Source organism: Palaemon carinicauda, chromosome 11 (genome assembly GCF_036898095.1).
Source record: "Palaemon carinicauda isolate YSFRI2023 chromosome 11, ASM3689809v2, whole genome shotgun sequence".
NCBI lineage: Eukaryota > Metazoa > Arthropoda > Malacostraca > Decapoda > Palaemonidae > Palaemon > Palaemon carinicauda.
In genome coordinates this window covers 76,272,220-76,293,633 of record NC_090735.1, presented here as the reverse complement: position 1 = coordinate 76,293,633, position 21,414 = coordinate 76,272,220, and the positions used below count along the sequence as shown (strand labels likewise).

Here is a 21,414-nt window from a genome sequence, read left to right as displayed (position 1 = left end):
TTTATACACATTTTTTACTGCTTTTTAATTCATTTCCACCTTTCACATACCTAGTACAAAAACTTACGTTTTTTTAATTAACCACCATCTTTCCAGTAACAATTTTTCAAGACTTGACCTGATCTTAACTTTCAAGCGCTATGAGAGTAATACTGTAGCTATTTGGAAGTCTTGCTGATGAGTTATTCATTCTGTATATGTCCTCTACTGCGTCTTCTATCACTGCACTCTCATATAAAGCATTCATAATCTTTTCTAAATGCTGGTAAATACTGTTATCAGATTTTAAATTCATGAAGTACATATGCATACATAGAAACTCGCTTGTTTGGTCAAGTGTTTTTCTGAAAAGAGTTGCATACCTTTACTAAAACCTCTTGGAGTTTAGTGTGATCACCAACCAAGTACATAAACTGATAAGACTATCTCGTTGGTTGAAATACCTTCTCAAAGTTGTTTTGTCAGCTGTTGATGGTTTTATGGAATCACATATAATCTTGTACCATCAAAGCATCATGATTTGATATTTCATGTGGGAAAAAAAAAATCTCATTCATGAGTGATAAGCAGAACAATACAAGCCACAGAGCTCCAATTGGGAATGCCTCCCTTAGAGGCCTGGAAATTAAGAAATAAACTGTATATGGGAAGTAATGGATAAAAAATTTTAAATCTCTGAAGATCAGTAGCAGCTTTAAAATAGATTTTGTCATAAATGAACTATGAATAGAAAAAATTATGTTAACCTGTCCAGTAAAAATGCATTTACAACTAGTACGGGTATTATTATTATCATTATTATTATTATTATTATTATTATTAGTATTACTCGCTAAGCTACATCCCTAGTTGGAAAAGCAGGGTACTATAAGCCTAGGGTCCCCAACAGGGAAATTAGCCCAGTGAGGAAAGGAAAAAAAGGAGAAAAGAAATGTTTTAAGAAGAGTAACATTAAAATAAAATAAATATTTCCATTATGGACTATAACAAAATTTAACAAAACAAGAGGAAGATAAATTAGATAGAAAAGTGTGCCCGAGTGTACCCTCAAACAAGAGATCTCTAACCCAAGACAGTGGAAGACCATGGTAGGCTATAGAAGTTATTGCACTATCCAAGACTAGAGAACATTGGTTTGATTTTAGAGCGTCCCTCTTCTAGAGGAGCTGCTTGCCATAGCTAAAGAGTCTACTCTAGCCTTACCAAGAGGAAAGTAGCCACTGAACAATTACAGTGCAGTAGTTAACCCCTTGGGTGAAGAAGAAATGTTTAGTAATCTCAGTGTTTTCAGGTGTATGAGGACAGAGGAGAAGGTGTAAAGAATTGGCCAGGTTATTCTGTGTATGTGCCGGCAAAGAGAAAATGAACCGTAACCAGAGAGAAGGATCCAATGTACTGTAAGTACTGTCTGGCCAGACAAAAGACTCCCTATCTCTCTAGCATTAGTATCTCAACGGGCGGGTGGTGCCCTGGCCAACTTACTACCTACATACATTCGCCAACGCCTAGTAGGTTAACAATGGCTGCTTAATGACAACACCCACAGTTTCTAGAAGTTCATTGACCTCATTGACCTTTGACCCCAACCACTAACTAGTGTAATGATATCACTATATCATGTTGTACATCAAAAGATAGGTAACTGAATTATGCACATTTTGGCTTTAGTTCATGCAAATTAGAACAAAAGATTTTTCCTCAATATTGGAAAAAGATGTTTATGACCTTTTCATGACCTTTTGCCTTGCCTTTGGACCCAATCACTGCCAAAATCTAATAAAATAATTTTGGGTCATGGCCAATAAATCTGCTTCATTTCATGAGATTTGAGCACGATATAGCAAAAAGACCGTTTTGACTTTTCTTGCGGTCTTGACCTTGATCTTGTTGTATATCGCAAGATATGCAATTGAATTATGCACATTTCGACACTAGTTTCATACAACTTGGATAAAAATTGACCACAATATAGCAAAAGGAATTTTTTTACCTTTTCGCTCCCTTGACATTGTCCTTTGACCCAATCACTCGCAAAATCTAATCAAATCGTACTTAGATTGTGACCAATGACGCAGCTAAATTTCAAGAAATTCGGTCAAATAGTGGTTGAGTTATGTGAAAAACAAACACAGACATAAAAAGAAATAAATACAACAATGAAAACTTGTATATCCACATATATGTACAACCTCACCATGCTGAAAGGGTTTGCTGATCGTCATGATTAACAAACCTTTACTAGTCAAGGCCACCAGTACTATGTTGGTTTTGTGTGAACAATCAGACACAAATCTCCCACCATTACCAATCCACAGTACTGTGATGAAATGGCCGAACCCCCAACATAAAATTACATGCTTGAGGCTTTCGTCCTGCAATGGATTAGAAACGGGTGCTTTGTTGTTGTTGGATATATATATATATATATATATATATATATATATATATATATATATATATATATATATATATATATATATATATATATATATATATATATATGTGTGTGTGTGTGTGTGTGTGTGTGCGTGCGTGTGTGTGTGCATGTGGGTGCATACGTATATGAATAGATACGTTATAACCTCCAATACTGCAAAAAATATTAGACAATATGAATAACCTTTCCATTTGAATTTGAGCCATAGACCACTGAAACACTGATTCAGTATTTTATGTACTCAGTAATAGAAAACAAACTGGAGTAGAAGCAGGTATTGAACTGAATCATAAAAGCGACCATTGAACACTTAGCTATAAATTCGCCTCCTTGTCACCCACATGTATTGAGGGTCTTAATCCTTTTCTGCATGGGCGGGGGTTGGTTTTCACAGTATAGATAAGAAATGTTACCTAATGCTAAAAGTCTGGACTTGACTTTATTCGGGCAGAGAAAGAAGACATGTTTTCAAATTCTCCTTTTTTTCTCAAATTTTGAGATTATCCCTGGGTCTTTTTCTCGTTTTTCTACTGTTCCAGCAGTATATAAAATTGCTGCGATATTAGTGTTGTGTTTTCAGTGTTATATGTGCCAAATCAGTGTTGTAATTCAGGTAAATTATACTCAATTACACACCGAGCAAACCAGAGGTTAGGGGCTCCTAGTGTCTCCCTCTCGCTCTCCCTCCGTTTCCCGGATAAACACAGTACAAGTAGTTAACCAAAAATAAAAGCAGGTTAGTTAAGATGGCTTATAATTCACAACATGCTCTCAGGGGAAAAGACTCCTTTGCCTTGCTTTTTACAGCGCCTTGTGTGACCATGGGAATTGTTAGTAATGTGTTGTTTAATGTTATGAAATTAGTAATTGGTGACATAAAAGGTGTTCAGAATATAAATCGAAGTAAGATTGTGGTAAAGCTAATCTTAGCAGATATATTTGCTGATGTTTTAAAGAATTTTGACGATAAGGTTATAAAGTCAAGTGAAACAGCCTCTGTGAAAGCTATAAATATAAGTTCATAAGTTTCGTATGTATCGATAAGGAAAACACCGTTTGAGATGGATTATACAGTGATAATAGATATATTGAATAGGTATTGAAAGGTAGAACAGTCAAGGCATTAAACATTTGCAGTTGAGCCCTTTGAAGGCTTATTCAATGGAGTTTGCACGGCAAAGATGCGCGTTAAAGGAAATATCCCTTCATTAATTTATATTGGTGGCTAGGTAAATATATGATACTCTAATTTCTAGCGCAACTGGAATTCGCTATAAGAAATGAACGAGTGCTTACTAGTTGGGTATTCTTTTTATACGTTTAATAGAGGGCTGGGGCATAATAAGTTACGTATTGGTCTATTAAAATGTGAAGTATGTTTTTCACTCAAGTCCATTGTTTACATCTGAGAGACTGAAGGGGACTTATTGCGCATGCGTTTTTCCCATGGTTTGTGGAGCTTTCTGTGCATTTACATTGACGTATTTGTCATGTTTTTTTTAATTTCTTGTTAATTTTTCTTTCTTTTTTTCAAACCAATTAACAGCTTACGAGTAGTTCTTCCTAAGTTCCTGGATATTGTTCTACAAAAACCATTTCTTGATCACCTTCCCTTTCAGTTTCAACTTACACACCCTCGCGTAAGGACGTCTCCTAGAGGGAAGTACATCAATGTATTTCAAAATTTAATGTAACTTCGTTTATGTCAACAATTGATTATGGTGGAAATGCTCTGCATTTAGTTTAAAGCTATTGTTACTCGCGTGAAATTAGAAAATAACAGCGAAATAATGCCTCAAAGGTCCGATTCTGACTTAATGATTAGGGAAGGCAAGAATATTTTCCACTGCAAAGCTTCTGTAAAGATAGCCAAGAAAAAAAAAAAAAAAGGGGGGGGGGTGACTGTGTCAATCATTAGGTAAGGAATTATTTGTGATTTACTTTTTCATAATGTAATGATCTATTTGTGATTTACTTCATCATATTGTAAGGATTTATTTGTGATTTACTTTTAGTTTGTGACCTAGGAAGGGGACGTCCGACTAGCGGTTGTGACCTGGGAAGGTTTGTGACTTGGGGAGGGGGGTCTGGGGGTTGCCCCCGGCTAGGGGTTGTGACCTGGGTGGGTTTGTTAGGTTCTGTATAATACCCTTTTACAAATCTCAAAAGTATTAAATAATCACGTTTTGACCTATTTACAGCCACTTACATGAACCATATATTTTTCCAACTAGTTATCGTGTGCTGACCATTATTATTGTTGCAAATCACTCATCTATTACATTTCCTCACCCAAAAAACCCTGTTTCCCACAGGGGTCCCTCAGAACTGTCTTTATATAATAGGGTACAAAAACTCATGCACGGGTGGTTCGCCTAAATAATCATGATCATAAATGTATAAAACAGAAGACAGCCATTAGGAAAAATATATGGTTCCTGTATTTAGCTAGAAATTAAAGTATCATATATTTAACGATTTAACCTTCCTATATAGTGGGCAGAGTGGAACATGTTAGAAATGTGGGAAAGGAGGTCATCTAGCGAAGGTCTGCAATTTGAATATGGGTGAGAGGAATTAAATTTTTAATGAGGGAGATTTCCCTGAAATACCTAAGAATAAAAAGAATACTTCTTCTAGTGTGAACAATAATGGAAGGGGAGATGGGCATGGAGGTGGAGCCAAGTCAACGAATGAAAAAGGGAGAAAGGGACCAGAAGTAAGACAAGTTGTATATCTACAAATATCCATGGTAATTGTGTAGGAGACCTCCGCGCTCGATTTAAAAGTTTCTAAAAGTAGAAAACGAAAGAAAACAGTAAATTAGAGCTACAGTTACCTTGAAACTGTGAGATAATCCTCCTACAACCACCTAACTCTTACACAGGAAATGTAAGCATAAACCTACTACTACAATTATGGGGGACCCCAGTGGGAAGCGGGGTTTTTGGGTGGGGGGAGGAGGAGAAAAGTTATTTTTTTTGGCACTACCGAACCTAATACAACTACCTACCCTACCCTGGGGGCCATGTACCCCCTACCTAGGCCTACCGGGGGGGGGGGGCGCTCCGCCCCCCCCCCCCCCCCTGCGACCCCCCCTTAAGGCCACAGTAATTTTCAGGGCATCACCGAACCTAAGACACCCACCTAACCTAGCCTATGGGGCCCTGTACCCCTACCTAGGCCTACCGGGGGGTGGGGGGCTCCGCCCCCCCCCCCTGCGACCCCCCCTTAAGGCCACATTTTGCAAAAAAAGGAACACAAACTTCAAATTAGTCTCAATATCTAACTTTGCGTTTCCAAACCATGTACCTTTGAAACAAGACACGAAAAAATTGCACCTCCTCTTCCTTTTCCCACGAGTAACCACACTACGATCACACCGGAATGCTAATTTGTTGTAATCTATACGGCACACATTTTCACAATTAGGGCACTTTTTCTCTGCCAAAATCAAACCATGACGTTGAGCAAATGCAATTAGCAAATCAACTTTCCCTGAATAATGTACACAAAAATCCCCATAAGAAATAAAGCAATTGTCACAAGTGACACAGTCGGAACGGGATGAAGGTCCTGCTAATTGCTCCATACTTCACGGCAAAATGAGCTTTTCAGTTTGAAGGGAGATCCGAGACGTGCAAAAATATTCCTCCGCGGAACTTCACGTAAACTGTGGTAACTGGTGGAAAAATAGCAGGGATAAGTGAAGTAATAAGTGTCAGCATTGGCTAGATTTGTAAAAACCGCCATGATTGGTTTTCAAACAGTGTGACGTCAAGAAAACACCTGTTATTGGTTAGAATAGCATTGAGAACTAGTCTGCCATACGCAGTAAGGCGGTGAAACAGCTCATTTTAGCCAAGACATCACACAGTAAACAAAAACAAACACTTAGAAAAAAATCCAAGTGAAACATAACTATACACACGAATATCTATGTTAAATAGAAGCTGCTCATATATTGACTATTATATAAGCGTTCTATATGATATAATAGTGAATTGTAGGTGTTTAAATTCTTCAAGATCTTCCACGGAGCTCTCCTACACATTTACCATATCCATATATCTGACCCTTTTCTTATAAGCAAGTCTGTTCGACAGGGTTGTCCATTATCGATGATTTTATTTGTTATAGCTCAAGAACCATTGTATAGAATGCTTAAGGTTAGGTTGGGAACTTTTTCTCCAAATCTTCGAATGGGCTAAAACTTGTAGTGGTTGGCTTTGCTGATGATAGTACTATTATTGTGAATAAGTTGGAAGGTATTGAGGAAACTTCACGGGTTACTAATGAGTATCAAGAAGCAAGTGGAGCGAAACCTAACAAAAAGAAAACGTACATTGTGGGAATTGGGTAGTAGAAAGACAAACTCGAATGGCCAAAAACAGCGATAGAAGTGGAACAAGGCAGTTTTAAGATCCAAGGTATAATTCATAATAATGATTATGAACTATCTGTAAGGATGAACTGGGAAAACATCAAAGATAATATTCTTAAAATGTTAGGGCCACTTTGTAAACGAAGACTAACTTTATTCCAAAAGCGTAATAATTAATGTAACCATTATCAAAGGCGTGGTATGTTTCTCAGGTATATCCAATTCCAGCTGATATTGGTAAATATATAGTAAAGTTTACCTTTAAATATCTCTAGAATAGGAATGATCAACCTATTAAAAGGAAAACTATGTATGTGGTATTGCAAATCTAACTGTGAAAGCCATTTGTTTGCTTATCAACAGCTTTTACAAAAGTATTGTCAATAGATCAATATGATGTGAAGTAACTGCATATTATTGTAAGCTGAGGCTTTCTTACCTTGTAGATTTTAACAGATTAAGTGAATCCACCATTTTTAGCACTACATATTATGACAAAATAACAACGATATTTCACCCTGTGATAAAGATAAAGACCTATCCTTTGCTGGAATTAAAACACGTTTACTGTCTCATGCTGAGAGGGGAATCAGTTTTGTCATGTATTGAAGAAAGTTATCCGTTGTTTACCTGGAATACAATATAGGAAACTTTATATAATAAGTAGATTAGTCCAGTAAATAGGGAAATATTGTTTAAATACAGCTACGAAGTGTTAGCTACAAAGGAGAGGTTATTTATGATGAACATTACGGACAGTTATTTGTGTGGTAATTCTGGAGAGGCTGAAACAATTATGCACTTAGTATATTTTTGTAGATTTAGAAAAACAGTTGTGAATAATATCAAAACTTTTTTGAACAAGATTTGTAAAATACACACAGGGAGTTTTCTAAAGGTTTTAAAACTGGATTTGCAGGCCTATTAAAAGAGATAGAAACAGCAATGTTATTAATAAGCGAATTTATAACGGGGATCTGGCACCTTCATAAGGTAATGCCCTCAGCAGATGAGTTAATCATGATTTCCTTTATCAAAAGAGGAATATTCAGAACAAGATTTATATTGTTAAAGTCACTAGAGGATAAAAATCTCTAATATTTGTATGGATAATAAATTTCTTGATGATCATTGAAGTTTAAAATGTATACATTGTACTAATCTTTATTTATCGCATTGTCAGCTAGTTTTGTTTATTAAGTTTTGTAAATATTTATCTGAGTGATTAATGTTAAAATATAAATATGGTGAATTGTAAACCACATCGTGAAAAACAATATTGATGTATAAATATATGTATTATAAATAGATATATTTGTAAACATTAACGTGTAAAACTATTTTCTTGATAAAAGTTAAACAAAGGGTAAAGGTTAAGAAAAACTCTTCTTGAGGGATTTGAACTTCCCACCAGTGAAAATTTATCACAATCTTAAGGACGATGTTTTTGTGTCACAGAGAATGAAAATAGAACTAAAAATAAGCTGCATATACTTGATTCACAATTGCCACCACTGCATCACTAATTAAGGCTTATCACTTCACTGTTGCTAAGTGTACACATAATCCCCTTCACAATTATGGTGATGTTCAAACTATAAGCAGGATATATCATCTGAAAATTGGTTTTAGCATTAGCCTCCTCCTTGGACATTTTAACCCGCACCTAGTGAGAGTCTCAGGCAGCGCACAGTACCCTAAATCCAAAGGTCATAAAAATAGAGGAACCAGATTTGCTACTGCATATGCTTCATTAGTCCAGATAAGTTCAATATGGAACTCAATCAATACAATGTAGCAAATGTGGAAGAAAATCTGATGGGATTGGCGAGAACGTATGTAATGAAAGCATAGCTATGCTAAGCTTTTCAGGTAGGAGAGTTACTGTTTGTTCATAAGTATTAGCTTCAGATATTAATGTGGAATGTTTTCATGGGAAGTCAAAACTTCTGTGGTTGGAGTGATAAAAGAGATCGAAGAAACGTCAGTAGGGGTGAAAGAAAAGGAGTGACGAGGTTATTAAAAACCAACATAGGTAAAAATAAGGATAATTTTTTTATGAAGTTTGCCTACGAGAAAAGAATAGAGGGGTATAGGTTTGTTAGAAGAGTTTATATTTTGGAAACCTTGAGAAGGAGATTCAATCATTCTCATGGGGTAGAAAACCCACAAGAACAGGGTAGTTTCAATGTGCAAGGCGCAGTTATGGTGCGCAATGTATTTAATTATGGGATGGCATGCTGCAGATTATGTTTGTTTGGAGATATATGAATGGCTAGTTTTGATGCTAGGGACTGGTTATTGTAGTTAACAATTTAATTTGTTCTAGAGCAATCTCCTGTTAAGGGATGTGGTGTATCCGTAACAATAAATGAGTGTGAGATTTTTCTTTATGTATTAGATACTTTCGTAAGAGACTGTTACAAAAAGTTTTAGATTTTGAATTGATACTCAATAACACTCATACTCTCATGGTAACATCTAGTTCAACCTCTATTTTGTGCGAGTTTATACATATCACAGCAGATGTTTACGAAATGGCCTGGTATCCATTAAAAGTGAGTTGGATGACAAATCCTTAATTCAAGATGCTCCTGCTTTCGAGGTGAGTGTATCTTGACTGCTAACATACTATGTAAATTCATCAGGCTAATATTTTGTCAATCATCTTTCTTACAGAGTGTATTTTGGTGGGTTTGGAGGAGGGCACTTACTACTACAAGAGCCGAGGGACAGGAGATGTTTGTGGGGTCTACCTCGTCAGCCAACCGGACGAGGCTATCCAGGTCTCGTTCGATTACTTGAATGTTGACTGCGACACTGACGGCCTTGTCAGCGTAAGTAAACTAAATTCCATTTTATTTGTCCAAGGTATATTTTAGATCCGTCCCTGATAGGAAAAAAAACTCTTCTGTAGTAAACCAATTATAAACATTGAAGCTAATTGGCATGCGTCAATAAGAAAGTTATATAAACGAATTATATAATATATAGGAGTTTCACCAAAAATGGTTTGGCAATCACTGCCGTTGATTTTTTTCCCTCCTGTTTTGTTATATACCTTACCAGAAATACTAATAATTGTTGTAGCTGATCATATAAATTCCATGAAGCACTCTTCTCTGTTACCATATGAATAGGGGTGTGTCGGACACCGTGTTCACCAGGAAAATATGATTTATTCAAGGCATTTTACGGTGTACTAAAGAAATAAGTATTTCATTGCTCATTGTGAAGTCATTTTGAGAAGCTAGAGCATTCCTGCACATAATGCCTATCATGTTATCTTTTTGGCCAAGTACAAACAAACAAAAAAATTATATATATATATATATATATATATATATATATATATATATATATATATATATATATATATATATATATATATATATATATGTGTGTGTGTGTGTGTGTGTGTGTGTGTGTGTGTGTGTGTATGTGTGTGTGTGTCGAAGCATATCTTCTGAAAATCTGTCCTCAAAATAATTTTGAGGTTAGCAGGAATACTATATTCATGTTTCCCATCGTTTCGAATCAATTTATTTCTTAATTTTTTTAGTGAATTTTCACCAGGCTACAATTATTGAGCGATGAAAATTTAATATAAAGGCTCTGGTGGTGAAAATTTTAAGGCAGAAATATTTGCATATTCTGAAATTAAATAGAAAACAAAATAGGAATAAAAACTTTAATATTCTTTGAAATGAAACAAGTTTAAGGCTCCACAAAATTTCATGACCGATCTCAAAAGCCCTCCCCGTCTTCGGGGAACTCAGATTTTCCGAAGACATGTTCTCTTCGATTCTTGGACACCACTGAGATATTTATTCATTACAAACAAAGCAATGCGCTCAAGTACCATGTGAATATATATATATATATATATATATATATATATATATATATATATATATATATATATATATATATATATATATATATATATATATATATATAGAGAGAGAGAGAGAGAGAGAGAGAGAGAGAGAGAGAGAGAGAGAGAGAGAGAGAGAGAGAGAGATCCTGTATATGTATGCGTGTATATATATATATATATATATATATATATATATATATATATATATATATATATATATATATATATATATATATATATATATATATATATATATATATATATATATATATATATATATATATATATATATATATATATATATATATATACACACATAAATCCCTATGTATATTTAAATATGTACATACTATATATATATATATATATATATATATATATATATATATATATATATATATATATATATATATATATGTATGTATGTATGTATGTATATATATATATATATATATATATATATATATATATATATATATATATGTATATATATATATAAATATATATATATATATATATATATATATATATATATATATATATATATATATATATATATATATATATATATATACACACACTGTTATAACAACAGAATTTGAAGAAAGGCAACGTTGAATGAAACACTTTGGTGGGGTGATGAATAGGAGATATGAAGGGATTAATTTTATTGTGTTACATTCAACTATCGCACACGCTGTAGATTATGCAAATCCACTCAAAAAGTTGATCAAATATCAGCAATTTATTGCCAGCAAAGGAAAATGATAGCCAGCATACACAAAATCTAACTATATTTAAATATAACATAAATATTTACAGTATTATACAAGATCCACCGAGTACCCATGACATCCAAAAACTATTTCCTAATATAATTTTTTGCAAAAAAAAAAGGTTTTGAGTTGACTTCACAAACTTCTATGTAGCGAGGGACAAACGACGTTGCTTAGTTTCAGAATAAAAAAGTTGATATATAGGAACACAGCTTCTGATGTTGAACAGAGGAATTTTCTTTATTTTCTTAAAGATATATCGTTGCAAGTTCAGTAACAAATTCCAGGTCACAGTAGATGTAGCTGAAATATCTCCACTCACCAGTAGTCTTTGGTCAGGACTCTTCTTTCTCACTCGTCACCTGTCCTTTATTTACGAGGGACCTATACTCCTGAATGTTCCTGATGGAAAAGAGGCGCCCAGGACAATCATTATGCAACATGACGCCACGCCACGTACCATTTGAGACTCATATTGTATATAACTCACTACCGTCAGACGGCTGGTAGTAGGTAGTAGGTTGGCCAGGGCACCAGCCACCCGTTGAGATACTACCGCTAGAGAGTTATGGGGTCTTTTGACTGGCCAGACAGTACTACATTGGATCCTCCTCTCTGGTTACGGTTCATTTCCCCTTTGCCTACATACACACTGAATAGTCTGGCATATTCTTTACATATTCTCCTCTATCCTCATACACCTGACAACACAGATTACCAAACAATTCTTCATCACCCAAGGGGTTACTGCACTGTAATTGTTCAGTGCCACTTTTCTCTTGTTATAAGGGTAGAAGAGACTCTTTAGCTATGGTAAGCAGCTCTTCTAGGAGAAGGACACTCCAAAATCAAACCACTGTTCTCTAGTCTTGGGTAGTGCCATAGCCTCTGTACCATGGCCTTTCACTGTCTTGGGTTAGAGTTCTCTTGCTTGAGGGTACACTCGAGCACACTCTCCTATCTTATTTCTCTTCCTCTTGTTTTGTTAAAGTTTATATAGTTTATATAGGAGATATTTATTGTTGTTACTCTTCATAGAATATTTTATTTTCCTTTTTTCCTTTCCGCACTGAGCTATTTTCCCTGTTGGAGCCCCTGGGCTTATAGCATACTGCTTTTCCAACTAGGGTTGTAGCTTCGTAAGTAATAATAATAATAATAATAATAATAATAATAATAATAATAATAATAATAATAATAATAATAATAATAATAATGTCTAAAACTCTCGTCCCAGAACACAACGATATATCATTCATAAATTATTATATTTTTATATCAACACACATGAGCACATTTATTGTTGCTGTTGTTTTTTTTTACATCATAGAGGAAAAAATCAGCCCTTTTCACAAATTTAATCATTCAATATACATGAATTTAGTGGGCATATAACAAATTATCCTGCCTAGCAAAGAGTAGGGGATCATTAACAAAAAAAAATTCACAAATGTAAATGAAATAATATTATCGTACAAGATTACAAATATAACGTTTTCATTTCAATGAAAATAAAGTACAGGTTTGTATTCCGAACCTTAAGTAAAACTTCAAAATTTACAGATTGGACAATAACAAAATATCAATAAAAATAATTGCAATGAAAACTAAAAGGTATCTTCTTAGTAGATACCAAATTTTCAAGCATTATTTAACCTACTATGAGATTCAGGGCCTCTGTAACACGGATTTTTTGTACTTTGCTCCTTATCAATGCATCGGATGTAGCTGAAAGTTGACATATGTATATTTTACAACGACACACAAATTTTGTCAGCATTATCAATAACCTAAACCCGATAGTTTTAATTTTTATAGAGTAAAAATTATCTAGCCGACGCCATGGCCAGTGATAACGAGCCAAGAGTCGGAAACATTCATTACGTAAGCAATGTAAACACCTTTTGACAAAATTTTGCCCCGCCCATCCACCAGACACCCATTCACCTTGTTCCATCGGCTCTGAAACCCAAAACAGTCAAGAATGGCTAGCAGGATTAGGAATTGCCCCCGTGGTTGCAAAACTGCATTTATCTTACGACTTACAACTTTATACAGTCAAGAGAAAGCGCGTTGCCATATTTACTATAGCCTGAATAGGTAATTATTCAGTTTCTAGTTTAAACCCAATGTTTATGGTCTGATTTGTATTTAGCGTAATATGACTATAATACTTGTAATGTCATTCATGGTTTTGAACATTTCCATTAACTATTCACTATGCCACCAAGAAAGAGAGAGAGAAAGAGAGATTGTATGTAAACAGTCTTTATATAACTATTTTTGTTAAAATAAGATTTTTGTGCTAAACTCTCCATCAGACCAACAGATCCTCCGTGTTGGCTATGTTTTGGTCATGACTGCATTTTGTAAATAAATCATGAATAGATTTAGGAGTTTTATTTGTACATCTAATGGGAATTTATAGAAGTAAAGTGAACATAATTCATTTATCCTTTAAAATAATTACTACATGTGGGAAACAAATAGTAGTAAAGATGATAATGCAATGAAGGAATGATACCATACTTTATCTTTAGCTTCAACAACGGCAATAACATACCCAGTTGCCATAATTTGTCAGATTAATGAAATAACCTATCATCTAATGTTAAACTTAATTTCTGAGGAGGCCATGGCTTATTGCACAGTGAAAAAAAAAACATGACAAAGACTTTATGAATGGCGGAACGATACATAAATGTGGGTGGGGTATCTGTGCTAGCGTAGTAATACTACTGTAGCAGTAGTGCCGCAACAGTAGTATACATGAATTAATCGTTTAGGCCAACGGCTGGGATCCTTGAGGATCATTTAGCACTTCTTACAACTACTCGAGAAATGAGTTTTTATAGCCAGAATTTAAATTTTCTGATCCAACAATGCCCATGACAGCCTTCAGTGTTATCCTGAATTATAACGAGGCCAAAGTGGGTGGAGCCTCATGAAGTCAATATTTTGACGATAATTATTGGTGAAGGTTTAAAGCCAAAATACGCTACCGGCTTCTATTTTTTTTTCTCAGTAAATAGGTAGGTAGATAGACAATAAATAAAAATTGCTTGACATTGGATATAGCAGTTATCAATGAGCTTGTCTACTACGTTTTTTAAAATTAACAACTATTCCCTACACCTTGTCAATCTGATTGTGACCTATAAAGTAGACTTTAATTTCTTAGGAAACTTATTTTGAGAGTTAGACTAATAATCGAAGTGTTTTTGTATTTATTAACATATGTTGGTTTGTTCATTATGACAATTATCAGTGGAGAGGTTTCAAAGTTCATAAAGATGTACTGCTTTGCTTTTATTTAAACTTTTGTGCCATTGTTGGCAGAGGTATAGCTTTCGTTACGTATAGCCAATCATCGATCGAGAAAGAGGGAAGAAATGCCGTCATAAGTTATGTAACGAGTGCGTTCGAAACCTTTTCTCTGAATAAGTTGGCCCATCTACAAAAAAACGTCACTTTTACATTAAAAGTACCAAATTTATTCAACCTACTTAATGCAGAATATAGTCAAAATTTATGTGTAGATATAATGTGCATTCTGAATAAGCGTTATATTAATGAAATTCATAGATAAAAAATTATTGCGAAAAAACCGTGTTACAGAGGCCCAGAATCTCATAGTAGGCGTCTTTCCGGCTTCGGTTTAACATCATTTTTAAGAACATGACAAAATAATATATCAAATGCAGAAATGTACATTAGAGAGATTTTCAGATAAGACTTATTGGATTCCACAGTAGCTTGGAACACAGGACAAGCATAATAAATCCGAATCACATCCTGCCAAATATTATGCAAATGTAAATGTCTTATAGCATATCTCAAAATCCTACTCACTACAAAATAAGCAGTAATATGGTGTTCCTGAATGAGACTGAGGACATTAACATTTCGATTTACAGGGATAACCTGAACAAAACATGGTCAGACTTTCCCACTACAATCAACTTTGAATCAGATTCAGAATTACAATATTCATTTAATAACAAAATTTCCGTTATTTGTCACATATCTAGAATAAGACAAATTACTATCAAACTGATGAAACAAAATTATCTAAGACAAGTTAATATCATCATTGGAAGAGACATCATCACAAACAAAAGTACTTTCAACAGACAGGTTATTAGAATTCTCAAAAAGAGAATCATCACAAACTAATGTGTCATTGCAAGAGAACTAAGTAGAACAGTCAGAAGGCCTGATATTACGAACCAAAATGTCTTCTCGAGACAGGTTGGTACAATAGTTGACATCAGAAACATTATTAGGAACTAACACATCATCACCAGAAATGTTAGTAAAACAGTCAAAAGATGAACAATTATCAGGAACTAACATATCTTCACACGTTAACTCAGTAGAACAATTACTAGTGGAAGCAGTGATACAAGCAAACAAGTCTTCACGAGGCAAGTCGGTAAGAAAAACAACATTGGAGACATTATTGAACTGACACATTATTTTTAGATGTGCAGGTAGATCTCTGAGTCTTCTCGTGAGTCTCAGCACTCGAAGAAAGCAGAGGAGACAAATCAGAACAGAGACCCTCCAAATCCTGATCAAGAATTGGCTCATCAACCATCTTTGGCCGGACATCAACATTCTCATCTACCATGTCATTACCAAGCAAAAATTTAATGCCATTAATAGGCAGCCCAGAAACCACACCACCAACAGTAGGCCCTGATAACCAGTCACAATGAAGATCCATACAATGCAAGGGAACACTAACATGGCCACCACCAACTCCACGTACGGGAGCTTACTTCCCAATAAACGAATCCTCTGTCACAGGGACAACTTCCCTCAAAACAAGTGACTGGGCACAACCAGTATCACACATGATAAAAAAGGGGGCAGTGAGCCCCAACAACAGCAATAAAACCCTTAGCAGTATATTGCTGGAAAACCTTATCAACTGGTCTGGAACAAGTCTTGGAATTAACAGATTTCCTGTCAAAAAACGTCGTCATTTATAGTGTTAATTTCTACTGGTAGCACACTATAATGGGACTTACAAGAGAGTTAAAAGATCTGCAGTTTTATCTTCTTCACTTTTCAACTTGAAACATTCAGACACCGTGTGACCTGGTTTCTTACAATAATTACATATTATAGAACTGCTAGTAATAGAATTACTATTAAAACTGTTACTTTGAGACTTGACATGTGAATCAGAATTAGACATTTGATCTACAACATCTATATTAGTATACATATCTGTGTCCATATAGTCCTTTAATCTACTAAACCTTTCATCATTACACTTGGACTCTTTGTGAGTCTATACATAATCATCAGCACATACAGCTATTTGATGAAGGGTAAATGCTTATGCATTTCTATAATCCTATATATATATATATATATATATATATATATATATATATATATATATATATATATATATATATATATATATATATATATATATATATGGACTTAATTCATCTAGAAATTTCTAGTTGATCATTCTCTTAGCGTGTGGGGCATGGCTCTAGCGGCGTAAGGTTCCCAACGTAGTAATTAGAAGAAGCGGTATTAACCTTGCTTACGAGGCAACTCTTTCAGCTAAGAGTAAATATATTTCGTGAATATTCATGAACTGTTTAACCACGTGAAAACATAAAAATAACGTAATCCCTCATACTCATACCTAAACGAGATTACAAAAGACTTCATAACAAAACTACGCGAAATAAAAAGTTAATTCTTAAAAGAAATGTAAATCTACATATACTGAAAGAAGGAAAATACAACTAAATGAGTGATGAAACTCTTATGTAATCTAGATACACTTACTTAAACCTACATGAGTGGAACTCACCTTACGAGCTGGCTATACATCTCGAATACAAAAATTAAATACATGAATAAAATATTTACTCTATGCTAGACCATATACATGCGTCTTTGTATGCAACTTCATTATATGTATTCTATTCAAATCTAGTATAGCGCATGCTCTATCTATGACAGGAAAATTCTATAGACATCCTCTCAAATGTCCAACTGATCTGATTAATAAATATTCATAGGAGGTGAAAGTTGTCGATTCTATTTACCTTTTGACAATTCCTCCAATTTGTCACAGCCGTGTTGAAATGAATAGAAGCTGCATTTGGAATTTCCCAATATCTCAAACTTGAAAAAGTGAATAGGATAACTCCTTCTTTTGCTTTGAAAAGATAGTATTTATCAAACTCTATGAACCGGCCTTAATCAATTGATTGAGAGGTGGATGTTTCATAAAAAGTGGCTCCCCTCTTCTTTCAGGGATTCACGTTGTCCCTCATTTTGATTATAAGCAACCTAAAACTGAATGGAAGACCTTTATCTGTATTTCTATTTCCTTATCTGAAATACTTTTGTCTTGGAGACCAAGAAAACCATCTTATGCTAATAATACGGAAAGAATTATTTTGACTAGACAATATCTAAAATAACAAAATTACGAAAGGAACTTGAAGGAAAAATAGAGAAATGATCGAAATATTTACTTTTGCTTTCGATAATAATTACGAATAAAAAGAAAATAGTGTTTGTATAATCATCGATATGGAGGCACTATCATGGATTATTTACTGAGTACTTTGTAGATTTATTCCGTGTAGAGGATCAGAAGAAAATCAAAGGCGTCAAAAGGGAAAGGGGATAGCGTGATGTGGAGAATGCTTGTGTGTGTGACTATTCTGAACACAATTATCATAGTTAAGAGGCTGAACAGATATATATGTCAAACTCATATAAAATACATATAAGAAAGCATTGAAGAGCTTGCTTAATTCTCCTGACCAAAAGTGACAGAAAATTTATATCAAGAACTGCAAATGTAACATAATAACGACAAAATAATGTAGTAGTCTACGTGGTCGCAACTACAGGCAGGCAGCTTAAGCCTGATATCGAACGAAGTAGTAAATAAGAAAAAAAAAAAATTTGAAATGCGCCTAATATAATATCATTATTGGCATGCAAGCAAGTCTTATTAAAATTGTTTAAAACCTTTACAATCCTTTCAGAAATTATATCAACCATGCATCTATCATCCTGGCTAAAGGATATGATCTTCATGTGAACACTTGTTAATCATTGCTTGCTTCACACTTCTTAAACTAAAGTCTCTTCTTTTAGAAATAAATTCGTTAATTCAGAACAATACCTTCATTTATTACTAAGTACATGCCCAACCACTTTACCTATAGTAGTTTTCCAATGAGCAGAGGTTATATCATGGACGGCGATCTTTTTGTAGAGCATGTTGGATTTTATCTCTAGACTAGGGAATGCTTCATATAATTTTAGGGTCGATTATTATTTTCACTGCCTAAAGTTTCATTGGCTATTATTCATTGGCGTTGCCAAAAAAAAAAAAAAAATCATGCGTTAGAAAATTTATAAAAACTCTATTGTGATAATGTTTGTCGGATTTTTTTTTATTTTTTTTTTTTTTTATTAAAAACCTATGTTCTTTCTTTTCGATATTCCATTCAAAGTATACTTCTCTGTTATGCTTAAATTAAATATAAATCTGCTTTTCAAAATCAAAAGCCAGAATTTTGCAACAATATTTTTCCTTAGTTTATCGTGATCGCAAAACCATATGTAAATTTTACATTTCATATATGTTGCTTTGCAATAAATTTGACCTTAAGGAAGTTCTTATAGATTGAATGTGAAATCATATTTCATGAATTTCGTAAGTTTTTACTTAATCCAAGCTGTTAAAGATTTCAGGTTTCGCTATTCGCAGTACTACTCTTATTTCAGGTGTTTCTCGCCTTTAGTTTCCTTCACCAATAGGGCAGATTGAATGACAATTCTTCAAATCAATATAATTTCTTCCTTAACGTCTACACTTCATTTATCTACCCATTGTCTTTAAAATAGTACAGGAGGCTATTAAAAATATTGTGCACTTTTTAGTACAAGCATGGAATTGGGTACACAAGTGCGTCTTTATATTCGGATGATAAGATTATATGGTATTGAAATAAATTAATTTTCAAGATGGCTGCCAAATCAAATATGATTCCTGCATAATAGTATAAATTCAGCCAAAACGCAAAAGTTGTGTGGGTTTTGCTACATATTTAATTCTTGGTACATATTTTATGAGGCATTGAAAAATTGTGTCTCCTAATATAGCTACATGCTTATAATGACTGAGGTAGTTTAAGCTTATTAGCTAGTAATCACTTGGAAGGAGAATGTCTGTATTTCTTTTTAACTACAATAATTGTAAATACTCAATTACATTATGAAATTATTGCAAGTAAAATTCAATCTTGAAATGTTTTTTTTTTTTTTTCATATTAGAAATGGCCAATTTTATGGAATTTTCTGGTTTAAGATTTATGCTAATATATAACACATAAATCGTGTTGATTGATCAAGAATCTACGTTGAATTGATGAAATAGGTAAATTTGCAGGCATAGAATGGCATAGAAAAACCATAATCAGATGCAAGTAGAACGGTGTGTCTGAGACCTTTCTTCTAGAGTTACAGCTGATGATGTCAGACATTAAGTGTTTCCTCAGTACACAAGATCGAAATTAACAGATGGAATAACATGAGGCAGAAAGCATTTGGTAAACAAAATGAGATCATGAAATGTAAAATACCACTTTCTATAAAACGAAAATTATTTAATCAAATGGTCCTACCAGTTTTATCTTATGCATCAGAAATCTGGAGGTAGTAGGTTGACCAGGGCACCAGCCACCCGTTGAGATACTAGCACTAGGAAATATTGAGTCCTTTAACTGGACAGAGTACTACATAAGATCACTCTCTATGTTTAGGACTAATTTTTCCCTTGCCTATACATGCACAAAATAGTCTGGCATATTTTTTTCCACATTCTCCTCTGTCCTCTTACACTTAACAATACTGAAATTACCAAACTATTCTTCCTCAGTCAATGGGTTAACTGCTGCAATGTACTTGTTCATTGGCTACTTTCCTCTTTGTAAGGGTAAAAGAGACTCTTTAGCTATGGTACATTCCAAAATCAAACCATTGTTCTCTAGTCTTGGATAGTACCATAGGTCTTTCACTCTCTTTGGGTAGAGTTTGCTTGGGGGTACACTCGGCCACACGATTCCATCTGATTTCTATTTCTCTTTTTTTTTGGAAGCTTTTATAGTTTACATATGAAAGATTTATTCTAATGATTTTAATGTTCTTGAGATGTTTTATTTTGATTGTTTATTACTTCTCTAGAAAGTTTGTTCATTTCCTTTCCTCACTGGGCTATTTTCCCTGTTGGAGACTTTGGGTTTATAGCATCCTGCTTTCCCAATTAGCAAGTAATAGTAATAATGATAATACTAAAGCCTTAGAACATGAGATTGTTGTAACTCAAAGAACTATGAAAAGAATAATGATAGTAATAATACTAAGAGCAACATGGATAGGAAAGAAACTAAAGTGGATGATATTTCAACAACATTTAATGAAAAGAAATAGACACGGACAGGACATATAATGAGAATGACAGATAATAGAAAAACATTAAGAATAACAGAATGGGTCCCTAGAGATTACAAACAAAAGAAACAGGGAAAGGAATGGAAGATGATGGGTTGACGAACTAAGAAAATTTGTGGATGTGGACTGGCATAGGAAGACCATAACCAAGACGCAAGGCGAATGATATGTTTAAGGTTTAAAGGCCAATCATGAATGGTGGCAGAGGAAAGAGATGGTGACATTCCCGTTACAAGCGGGACAATACCCTAGGGAATGGCCATAGATACATACAATCAGCGCCCAAGATCCCTCTCCGCCCAAGCTAGGACCAAGCAAGGTCAGGCGATAGCTGCTGATGACACAGCAAATAGACCTATGGGGTCCGTCAAGACACCCATCCTTAGCTCATAGGATGAGTTTGCAGCGACCAAAGAAACTAACG

General features: G+C 34.3%; 1 protein-coding gene across 1 annotated transcript in view; it reads left to right on the top strand.

Moving 5' to 3' along the window:
- LOC137649337 (corticotropin-releasing factor-binding protein) overlaps positions 1-21,414 on the top strand; it is a gene marked incomplete at its 5' end in the record, with an annotated part of 300,484 nt that overhangs the window by 124,963 nt on the left and 154,107 nt on the right. The window contains one exon of the mRNA XM_068382319.1: positions 9,501-9,658. Coding sequence (XP_068238420.1) covers positions 9,501-9,658 — 158 coding nt within the window. The remainder of the gene's footprint in view (positions 1-9,500; positions 9,659-21,414) is intronic.